We start from the raw sequence: 12,194 nt of genomic DNA, 5'->3' as shown, positions 1-12,194 counted from the left end.
CACTGCAACCTCCACCTCCCGGGTTCAAGAGATTTTCCTGCCTCAGCCTCCTGAGTAGCTGTGACTACAGGCACCCGCCACCATGTCTGGATAATTTTTGTATTTTTAGTAGAGATAGGGTTTCACCATATTGGCCAGACTTGTCTCAAACTCTTGACTTTGTGATCCACCCATCTCGGTCTCTCAAAGTGCTGGGATTACAGGCGTGAGCCATCGCGCCTGGCCCAAATTCTTAAACTGGAAGGAGAAGCAGCATTTCTGTATACACAGATAGTGTGCAGTAATCTTTATATTTTGAATAGTAAAACTGAATAGCACGGGAATTCTATGAAGAGGGTCAAGATTCTTTAGCAAACATTTTAGTTGGATCTTTGAGAACCTAATCCCTAATCTTCATCATAAGGGAGGTCGGCTCTACCATCCCTCCCCTCCCCCAACCTTTTTCTTTTTGTTTGAGGCGGAGTCTGGCTCTGTCGCCCAGGCTGGAGTGCAGTGGCGCGATCTGGGCTCACTGCAAGCTCTGCCTCCCGGGTTCACGCCATTCTTCTGCCTCAGCCTTCCGAGTAGCTGGGACTACAGGCGCCCGCCACCACGCCCGGCTAATTTTTTGTATTTTTTTTTAGTAGAGACGGGGTTTCACCGTGTTAGCCAGGATGGTCTCCATCTCCTGACATCATGATCCACCCGCCTCGCCCTCCCAAAGTGCTGGGATTACAGGCGTGAGCCACTGTATCCGGTCTTTTTTTTTTTTTTTTTTTTTTTACAAATTTAAGTATTAAATGGATCTTCCAAGGTTTATGAGAGGAAGTCCCTGGCAAGAATGTACAGATACACCCCAGATGACAAACAGAACCTATTCTCCTCAGCCTTGTTCTAGAGAGCCAGGGAAATGGGTGAACGGTAATTATCTGGAGATAAAGAAGATCAATATTGATTAAGTGTTGATTGTGCATCAGGCATTAAGCATACCTTAGGCTGTTTATTTTTATAGGGATAAAAACTCTACTTGTCAATTGGACGTTTATATGTAAAAAGTGAACCTTGAACAATACCTCACATCATATACAAAAATTAACTCAAAATGGATGATAGACCTAAATATACTTTTCAAAGCATTAAAACTTCTAGGAGTTTGTGACTTTGGATTAGCAAAAGATACCTTAGATCAGATGCAACATGGTAAGCCATTAAAAAAAAAAAAGATAAATTAGACTTCACAAAAACTTAGAAATTTTATTCTTCAAAACAAACTGTAAGGAAAATAGAGAAACCACAGATCCAGAGAAAATATTTGCAAAACACATACTACTAAAGGATTTGCATCCAGAATAAAGAACTCTCATTACTGAATAATAATAAAACAACTAAAAAATGAGTGAAAGATTTAAACAGACACTTGACTAAAAAAGATATATGGATGGCAAATAAGATGTTCAACATCGTTAATCATTGGGAAAATGCAAATTAAAACACAATGAGGTGTTTTACACATCTATTAGAATGGCTTTTAAAAAATCATCTGGCAATAATACATGCTGACAAACACGTGGAGCATCTAGGACTCTCATTCATGGCTTGTAGGAATGGAAAATAATACTGCTACCACAGAAAACAGTTTGGCAGTTTCATATAAAGTTATATATACACTTACTATTAATCATAAATCCCACTACTAGATATTTAAGGGAAAATGAAAACATAAGTCCACATAAAGTCCTGTGGACCTAAACTGAAAACAACTCAGATGACCATCAACTGGTGAATAGAATTTAAAAATATATGTGATGTATTCATACAATAGAGTACTACTCAGTGATACCAAAGAATAAACCACTTACATAGGCAACAGCATGGATAAATCTAAAAGCATTCTGTTAAGTGAAAGGAAGTCTTCTCAAAGGCTATATCCTGTATGTTTCTATTTATATGGTATTTTGGAAAAAGCAAACCTACAGGATCAGACATCAGAAAAGCAGCTGCCTGAGGCTAAGTTGGAGGGTGGAGACTGACTACACAGGGGTATAATGGAACTTGTGAGGATGATGGAAATATCCTGTACCTTGTTGATGGTTACAGCACTGTACAAATTTGTCAAAACATATAGACAGCACATTTAAAAGGGCTGAATTTTGCCATTTGTAAGTTATACGTGATGTTAACAATATGTAAAGTAATAAATAAAAGCTAAACAGACCCCTCCAAGGTAGTTACTACAAGCTCTGCTTTACTGGCAGAGTAAGGGAAAGGAGAATGTGAGGGTGGCTCTGGGTTACCCTGCACTGCACTGTCTGCAGCCCTTCTTAAATTTAATATACATGGTACTAAAGTGAACACCCAAAGTTCAGATCCAATTGTTTCTCCAATTGATTAGCCTGTGGCATCTTCCTATTGCTCACAACATCAGATTCTTTGGCATGACCTTTAAGTTTCTTATTTATCTGGCCCCCACCAACTCTTCCAGGCTGTCCCTGTGATCCTTCTCCCCATCACTCAGGAACTTTCTGTGTGTTGAAGGCCTTGAGCCTTCCCAAATATGCCGCCCCGCACTTGCATCTGTCCTTAATGTCATTCATGCTTCACCTTCTGCCCAAAATACCATTCCCTGACTGATTAACCAAACCCCAGGTGCTTGCTTTTTTTTTTTATTTAAAAAACCCCTAATTTATTTATTCATTTAAAAATATTTGTTAAATGTCCACTGAGTGTTTGACTCTGTGAACATAAGTTAGGAACCAGAAAGTTTTCCTGGATAATTTCAAAGTTAATCCTTCCCTCCCCTTTTCTCAGCAATTTGCTCATATTACTCTCATAGTGGTTACTATATTGTATCATAATTAATTCCTTAAGTGTGACTCTGTGAACTCCTTGAGGACAGGGACTATATCTAATTTATCAGGACATCAGAAACAGAAAGTGATATAATGGAAAGCTTGTCAGGTTGGTTTGGTATCATACACATTCTGGTTATATGGTCAGCTCCATCACATCTTGATTATTACTTTGGCAAGTAGTAAACTCTTTGAACCCCAGTTTCTTCATCTGTAAAATGGGACTAATAGTATTGTGATGATTGAATGAGTGCATGGTATATAATAGGTGCTCAACAAGGTTAACTATTGTTATTCTTATTCTTATTCTTATTTTTTGAGATGGGTTTCACTCTTGTTGCCCAGGTTGGAGTGCAGTGGTGTGATCTCGGCTCACTGCAACCTCTGCCTTCTGGTTTCGAGCGATTCTCCTGCCTCAGCCTCCTGAGTAGCTGGGATTACAGGGGCCCGCCACCACACCTGGCTTATTTTTGTATTTTTAGTAGAGATGGGGCTTCACCATGTTAGCCACACTGGTCTTGAACTCCTGACCTTGTGATCCACCTACCTCAGCCTCCTAAAGTGCTGGGATTACAGGCGTGAGCCACCGCACCCGGCCCCAAATATTGTTACTATTATGTTGTATTATATTATTAATATCCACCTTACATATGCCTCACCTAAGCACATAAAAGCTGCTCAATAAATGCTTAATAAATGAGTAGTTAGAGAGAGATTTGGAAACCCTATTCCATACAGTCATTATCTTACCTGGCTTCTTATAAGTCACATAGACATAAAGGAAGAATTCAATGACATAGGTGATGACAGCTGCCCACCAGTTGATGACAAACATGACTGCACAGCACAAAACAGCTCCAAAAAGAGATACCCACATATTGTAAATTCCATACGCAGGTCTCCATCCTGAAAACAAAATATGCAGAAGGAAAACTTCCACTCTACTGCGATCATGCCACTGAATATTATAAGAATGCAGGTAACATGTTTTTTTCCTGACATAAAGAATCAGAACTTTTAGGCCAAGTTCCAGACTCTGTGATTATTTTCCTATGATCTTGGGTCCCTGGTCTATGAAGATGGTACTTACACCAAATAGAATGCTGTAAAGTTTAGGAAATGTTAAGCATCTGAAAAATATGCCATTCAGGACCCTCCATACTCCGTGCTCCCAACTGTCTTCCCAAACTTCCAAACCTTAAGCATCTGGTATCTATGCCATCAGGAGCTGAAAAGAGGCAGGAGGAATGGAAAGAGTGGGATCTACCAGGTGGGGAGGAGAAACTTCTTGGTTGTCAGAGAAAGAAAAAAAGAAGACAATGGGCTTTTTGCTCCATTGGAGAAGGTGGAGTAGTCATCAAGAGTCAATCTGCTTGACTTCCTGGTAGCTTCCATTACCCTAAGAGGACAGTGCTTGCCCTTTCAGAAATAATAATTGATGAAAAAAGATGGAGAAATGGCTTTTTAAACTTAATGGCTAGCAAAGGCTTCTTAAACCCAATGTGTTAATATGTCATGCATTTTGCAATGAAAATATTTCTCACAGTGCACACATGCGTGGGGGTTTTCTGTGTTCTCTTAGTTCCGTGAAATGGAAGCAACTGGAAGACAGTATGGACAGGAGGGAAAAGCTCTGATATGAAGGGCACCTTTTGTTAATGAATGGGGTACGTTTTAAATTAGGAGATGCCAAAACACAACAGAACTTTAAGTGTTTGGGAGCAATTTCCTAAATGGCCACAAGATGGACATAGCACTTCAAGAACATCATTGAAAATAGCCTTATTTTTCTCTGAGTCTGGCTTCCTGTCCGTGAGTGTGTGTGTGTGTGTGTGTGTGTATGTGTGTGTGTGTGAGAGAGAGAGAGAGGGGCAGACATTTTCTGGGTTTGCGTATCCATGTGTCTTCCTCTATATGCTGTTCTATATTTTCCTCTCTCTCCCCCTCTTTCCCGTTCTCTTTTTCACTCTTTTCCCTGGCTGCCTCTATTATTTCACCTTAGTTTTCAAAAGTGGCCATAACATGGCATGGAGTCACACATTTCTGTGTTAACAAAACACACAAAGAAACAAAAATACTCTGCTACTTTCTGTAGCCTAGCATTCGTTAGATTAAGATTGGTCTGCCGTCTATATTTTGTCTTATTGGCAGCAAGTTTTTCCAAAGGAGGCTTAATACCTTGTCAGGCCCTCAATGAGTGGAAATGTGTTTATATATCCGGTAAAAGTTCTCAAGGTGGAGAACTTTCTGAAGGTAGATAATGACAACTCTCTATTCTGGTAGAAAGGCAGAAGAAACTGTAGTGGACAATGAAAGCAAAGAAGAGGTGAGGAGTGACTAGAAAGGGGAAGGTTCTTTGGTGTGAAATTTTGAACAGCTTTAAACCACAGCCCAAAGGGTGCACTGATGCCACCAGCATCAATGCAGCCTATCTACATTGCCTCCACTCAGCAGGTAATTATGGGAACTACTCATCCTTCTCTTCTGCACCACGGGCAGGAAACAAATTTGATAGTAAGGAAGTTTCAAATATATACATTAATTCCACTTCTGTGGTCACTTTCACCCTGGAAATAAATAGTGGTGTTTTTCTACTGCTGAAATAAATGTGGTTTCTCTTGCAATGAATAATTTATTACCACAGGAGAAAATTGACTTTCCGGTTGGTCAAAAAGGCCATTGCTCAAATGATTCCTTTTCTATTTCAAAACTCATCCCCAAACTCACCAAAATAAAGTGGATTACGCTTCCCACTAGGATATAAGGAAACATATAAACACAGACTGAACACTTTTCACTGATTTATTTCATTTTATTGAGACAAACTAACTGTTTGCTTAGGCATATTTTAGTTTGGAAGTCAGCTTACCTGGAGATTTGGCATAAGAGGCATGGAAGCAGGAGAAATTAATAAGTGCATATGAGGCCAGGAAAAAGTTGGAGATGATGGGAGCAATGGTGTTCAGTTCCGCTGTAAAAGTAACAGAATTGAACATGTACGTATGAGTGATGAGACCAGGGGCTGAACAGCTGTTATAGCCTGGAAGCTTGACTTTATTTGGAAATTGAAAACATAGCGAGCATCTGTCAAAGTTTAAGAAGTTAGTCATTTTTCTTTGGGGATACATATTTACTCTTAGCTAGGGTTTCCATAAAGTAAGTAATAAAAAAGCCTACCAATCAGAAAATAGACAATCGAGACCTCTACCTACAAAAAGTTCAAGTGGCAATGGGTAGGTGTGCGACTGGGCATACAATTAACTCCCCTGTAGCTTTTCTGGAGGCATCTAATCCTGTGTTCTATAACTGTTATGTATGCAATAAGTAGGCTCTGCAGGATATTAGTTAAATAGCAGTGCACTGAAAACTCCCCAGTTGAAATCTCCCTACATAGGCACAATATGTGTTCTCTGATTTTCAGGACTCTTTGTCATTCATACCTTTTTCACATCTCTAGAGAGTTCTACCTCTCAAGGCTAGCCAAAAATATTATTATTATTATTTTGAGATAGAGTCTAGCTCTTGTCGCCCTGGAGTGCAATGGCACAATCTTGGCTCACTGCAACCTCTGCCTCCCGGGTTCAAGCGATTCTCCTGCCTCAGCCTCCCTAGTAGCTGGGACTATAGGCACCCACCACCACGCCCAGGTAACTTTTGTAGTTTTAGTAGAGACAAGGTTTCACTATGTAGGCTGTACTGGTCTTGAACTCCTGACCTCCAGTGATCCACCCACCTCAGCCTCCCAAAGTGCCGGGATGAACAGGCGTGAGCCACCGTGCCTGGCCCCAAAATACTTTTGCCTCAGGAGTAAATATCTGGTATGATTTAATTCCAGCTGGATTTTTTACTGGGCAATATAAGAAAAAATATAGAGACGTCATCCTTTATCTGAAGGTCAGACATCTATCACCCTCAATGATGCAAATGATGCAATGATGCAAATGCAGGCAGCTGGGTGTGATTCTGGAACATGGATACCAACAAGAAAGTAGGCAAAACAGCTTCCATGAAGCTTATGCGTGGAGCCAATGCGCTTGTTCTGAAAGAATTATTTTAAAGGATATTATCTAATGTATACAAGACTTTAAAAACTTTGGTTGCTTATTCGCTTAAATGCAGCACAAGGCAATGATTTGAGATCTTAGAGGCTAAATTACATAATTGAAACATCTCTATATGAAATCAGTTTTAATTTAATTTTTAAAAATCTAAAAAACACAGAGAGTTACAAATTCCCCTCTTCAGCCTCATACAAATGCTGTGAGGATTCATGAATTATAGTCCCTTCCTGAGTTCAATATGTAATGATGAGGAGCCCCCATTGCTTGGCACTGCTGTGCTGAGAAAGTCTCTGCCCGCCTATGTGTGGCTCCCAAAGTCCTCTGCTTTCTGCTTCTTTTCCTCTGATATACTCATCAGCAAAGGTGGGGCCTTAGGGAGGAGAGAGAAATGTTCAAGTTTAAGTTGATGAATGTGCCTCTCCAAGATTATGTAGCTGTTTCCATATCACCTGGGGAGAGGAAGCCAAGATTATAGTCTAGGTAAGTGGTTCTCAAATACCAGTGGTCTACGAATCTCTTGAGGAGCTTGTGAAATGTAGACTCCTTACCCTCAGAGAGTCTGACTCAGTTACTCTGGAATTGGGCCTGAAGTCTCCGCACTTTCCCAAACACCCCAGGTGATTGCGATATAGATGGTCAGTGGACCACATTTCCAGAAACACTAACAGGCAATTCAATTCTGCTAGCCATCAGGTCAGTAGATATGGCAGCTGGGGGAGACTCTAGATTTAGACAGTTTCAGGCAGGTGGGAGGAAGGATTCAGCTGTATTTGGTTGGATGGATTTAGAACACTCAGATTCAAAGAATAGATTAAAATTCAAAGTCTACCTCGAGTTCCTCAAAGGCCCTCTACACACAAGGATTTCTCATTTCCTTCTTAGATGCCAGTATTCCCAAATGGATTCCTAAACATAAAACGAGTAATTTTTCAAACTAAAAGGAAAGCCCTATGAATAATCAGAAGAATTCTTTGGTTTTCAATAAAAACAAGAAAACTTTACAAACCAATGAGAATAAATGCCATGGCTATAAGAAAAGTGAGAATATATCCTCTCAGGGGTTCATTGTTTTTCCCGTATCCCTTTGCAAAAAACTGCAGGGCTTTGTAGATGTTGTCCTTGCACAGAGCCTAATGGAAAAGAAGAGAAGAAATTTGTCATTTATAGCTATGCACAGTCATTTTCTCTAGGTGATTCAAACAAGAAGATTTGGGGAAAGATTAAGTGATACACAAGATGAGGCACAAGTTAACACTGCAGTTTATCATTCTTTATATTATTTGAATCGATCTTGACTATGTGGCAGACATAGCACTTGAGCCAGATGCAAACATTAACTGTTTCAGAAAATGATGGAAAATGATTGCCAGTGAGAATGACTATTTCAGCTTGATTCACATTCTGTGGAAACAGCAATAGGGAGAAGCACAAGCTGTTGTGCTTGTATTACCTGGAACACTTTGGGTGCGCTGACAAGGGAGGCCAGGGCGGAGGAGAGTGTTGCAGAAAAGATTCCCGCAGTGATGAGGGGGCCAAACCCTGATACCATGCTCATGACCTTGAGAAGAGAGGTACAAGTAAGGAGACTTTCTGTGATTTGGGATCTGTTTCATAAGCAAATTGCTTTCAACTAGATTTTTTCCCCCTGCTTCATTCTCACATTCCTTTTTTGTTTGTTTGTTTGAGACAGTCTCGCTCTATCGCCCAGGCTGGAGGGCAGTGGCACGATCTTGGCTCACCGCAACCTCTGCCTCCCGGTTCAAGCGATTCTTGTACCTCAGCCTACCGAGTAGCTGGGATTACAGGCACCTACCACCATGCCTGGGTAATTTTTGTATTCCTAGTAGAAACGGGGTTTCACCATGTTGGCCAGGCTGGTCTTGAACTCCTGACCTCAAGTGATCCGCCCGCCTCAGCCTCCCAAAGGGCTGGAATTATAGTCGTGAGCCACCGTACTTGGCCATTCTCACATTCTTAATTTTATTTTTTAAAAATAGAAATGGCCTTTTTGGTTATTTATAAGATAATAAATGCTCACCACAATATATCCAGAAGATACTGGAAAGAATAAAGAAGGAAATGGTTTCAAGGATTTTGACATTTTCCCCTCTGTTCTTTGTGGCCATATGTTTCTTTGATGATGGGGAATTCTATCCAGCAGAAAGTAGAATTTTAATAAGGTTTGGGGAGGGGCTCAGCTGTTTACTAGTCTTTTTACAGCCATTAACCTTTCTTCTTCCTGCACACACAGGCTTTTCAGACCTTTGCTATTTCTGTGCTCATTAAACATAATTTTAGATCTGAGGCATGATGTGATTCTATCAATTTAAGTCATATTTTGGAATAATGACTTCAGCTGAGTTAATTTCTCTTTGTGGGTTGTTAAAACAGAAGAATGAAGCTTTCGTGACAAATTTACTTCTCCCTCTGCTCACCAATCATGCAGACAAATTAATATGTTTAAAGTCCTACAGTTTTCCTAACTTCCATTGTTCCTTCCCCCTTATTTACCTTCCCTCTGGCACTCACAATTTCTCTCTTAGCCTTGTCTTCTAGGCTTTCCAGGGCCACCTCAAAGGCTTTTGTCTAAGCTGAAGGCCATGTATGAAATGCATTCCAAGATTTCTCAATGAACTTAAAACAGGACTATCATTTGACCCAGCAATCTCTTTACTGGGTATACATCCAAAAGAAAATACATAATTCAACCAAAAAGATACAGGCATCTGTATGTCCATTGCAGCACTATTCACAATAACAAAGACATGGAATCAACCTAGATGCCCATCAATGGTGGACTGGATAAAGAAAATGTGGTACATATACACCATGGAATACCACACAGCCACAAAAAGAATAAAATCATGTCCTTTGCAGCAACGTGGATGCAGCTAGAGGCCATTATCCTAAGCAAATTAACACAGGAACAGAAAACCAAATACCACATATTCTCACTTACAAGTGGGAGCTAAACGTTGAGTACTCATGAACATAAAGTGGCAACAAGGGACACTAGGGACTACTAGAGAGGGGATAGAGGAAGGCAAGGGTTGAAAACTAGCTATTGAGTACTATGCTTAGCACCTGGGTGAACTACTCACAGTGAACAGAGTCTACTTGTTGTAATACCCCCAAATCTCAGCATCACACAATACACTCATGTAACAAACCTGCACATATAGGATACTCCCTGAATCTGGAATAAAAACTAAAATTATAAAAGAAAGAAATACATAACAAGTGCTAACTAATCTAAGTTCCTTTCCACCGTGAAATCTTGCACAACTGATTGGAAGACACATAGTGCCAGGAGATGATCTCTCCCTGGTGATGCAATTCACACGACTGCCTATTGTCTCTGAACACAGGAAATGTAACCATAGGATTTGCTACCATGTGATGTCTGTATGACTCCTTTCCCTTCCACATGAATCATTCCATGCTGGATTCTTATCAGCCAATAACCAATCAGTTGCAGATTCAGAAATCTTACTCTATGTGACATTCAAAAAATGAAAATAATAGCAGTGAACATTTTTGAATTTTGCTTCAAACCTGGAAATTGTTCATCAGCCCATACTGACATGGTTCATGTCGACATCTTGAGAAGTCATAGCCCAACCCACATGCTGCTGAACCATTGCAGTTCATCCCAGAAATGATGGTGTCATTCATGTTCCCGGTGGCATCTCGGACCACACAGGCCCCTGTGGAAACAACCGTGGCTTGTTATTTCTTTATAAAGTTCTGGTCCCTTACGGTTTTCTACTGAAAACGTAGTTTACTTTGAGTCTGAAAAGGTCCATTTCTTAGCCTCTGTTCACTGTGAGTAGTTCTTGATAACTGGAGGCTCCCATCTGCTGAGTCCTGGGGTTTCCCCTTTTCTGTAACAGGCTGCCATTTCAACTGCCTGTGTGACTTAGATTTGAGTGGTAAGAGACTTGAGAGTTGACACTCAGTCTTAATTTCTTATCTTTTAAAACTTGCATGGCAGTGCTTGGTACATAACACATACTCAATACATATGTCTGGCTTAGTACTACCAACTGGAAGTTTTTCAAGTAGAAGGATTTATTTCTTCATCTGCAAGAGAGCCAAGGGGTGACATTATGGAATTCTATTATAGCAATTAAGAGAATGCATCCCCTCTTTTCAACTAATGATATTCCTTGCATAATTTATCAAACAGAGTTACAGTTCTACATTATATGCAGTTTTAATGGTTTAAACAATGAAGGAAATGTTTTAGGATAAAATACTCAGATTTCCTAGGCAATGGTCAAATAATATTGATCAAGTATCTATCTCAGTTGATCTATTCCATTATTTTCATACATTTGAGTGTATCTGTCGTTTTCTACTATAGCATTCTATGATGAACATCTTTGTGCATAAACTTTTCCTTCTAGGATAGATTCTTAAAAATAGAATTATGGCCATTTAGAAGACTCTTGATATATATTTTAATCACTGGCATTCCCTTATGATTTTTTCTAACTAATCTTTGCCATGTATTTGATAGGATTTTTGAAATATATGAATATACGTGTGAAGTATATATAAACTTTTCTGAACTACATGAAGGATAAATACTTTACAAACTGAATACCAACCAATAAAAATGCTTTGGATTTCAAACTCTACCCAGGGTGGATTCTCATGCCTTGCTAATAATACTTTTAAGACAGGTCCCAGTGACAGGAATAAATGTGTTTCCTTAATCTTAGCCATGGAATCCACATTCTTTGAAATTGGGAGACTTAAAAATTATAGACTCTTTTTGTTTGTTTGTTTGTTTTTGTTTTTGAGACAGAGTCTTGCTCTGTCACCCAGGCTGGAGTGCAGTGCACGATCTTGGCTCACTGCAACCTCCGCCTGCTGGGTTCAAGCAATTCTCTGCCTCAGCCACCCGAGTATCTGGGATTACAGGCACCCGCCACCATGCCCGGATAATTTTTGTATTTTTAGTAGAGATGGGGTTTCACCCTCTTGGCCAGGCTACTCTTGAACTCCTGACCTCGTGATCCACCCGCCTCCGCCTCCCAAAGTGCTGGGATTACAGGCGTGAGCCACTGCACCTGGCCAATCATAGACTCTTTTATCTGAAAGAGCCATTTTAAATAATCAGTGCAGGGATCCTTTTTATCATAGTACTGAGAGGTAGCCTGCCAGCCTCTACTTGAATGCTTGAAATTATGGATGTCAGTTACCAAGTCAAACTATTCTTTCATATTTTACCTGTTTGCATTGCTCATTTATGTTGAACTGAATTCTTTGAATCATGTATTTTAACCTCTGCATAACA

The 12,194-nt window shown here is 40.0% G+C and overlaps 1 protein-coding gene across 1 annotated transcript in view; it reads right to left on the bottom strand.

The window, feature by feature from the left end:
• The window catches only part of SLC12A1 (solute carrier family 12 member 1), a 96,633-nt gene that overhangs the window by 47,556 nt on the left and 36,883 nt on the right, over window positions 1-12,194 (bottom strand). Inside the window, exons 11-15 of the mRNA XM_002825416.3 lie at window positions 10,445-10,596; window positions 8,340-8,447; window positions 7,896-8,019; window positions 5,698-5,799; window positions 3,579-3,734 (exon numbers count right to left, since the gene is read on the bottom strand). Of these exons, the coding sequence (XP_002825462.2) occupies window positions 3,579-3,734; window positions 5,698-5,799; window positions 7,896-8,019; window positions 8,340-8,447; window positions 10,445-10,596 (642 nt within the window). The remainder of the gene's footprint in view (window positions 1-3,578; window positions 3,735-5,697; window positions 5,800-7,895; window positions 8,020-8,339; window positions 8,448-10,444; window positions 10,597-12,194) is intronic.

The sequence above is a fragment of the Pongo abelii genome, chromosome 16 (genome assembly GCF_028885655.2).
Source record: "Pongo abelii isolate AG06213 chromosome 16, NHGRI_mPonAbe1-v2.0_pri, whole genome shotgun sequence".
In the NCBI taxonomy this organism is placed as follows: Eukaryota; Metazoa; Chordata; class Mammalia; order Primates; family Hominidae; genus Pongo; species Pongo abelii.
Note: the sequence above shows the minus strand (reverse complement) of the source record. Positions and strands in the feature narration are given on the sequence as shown.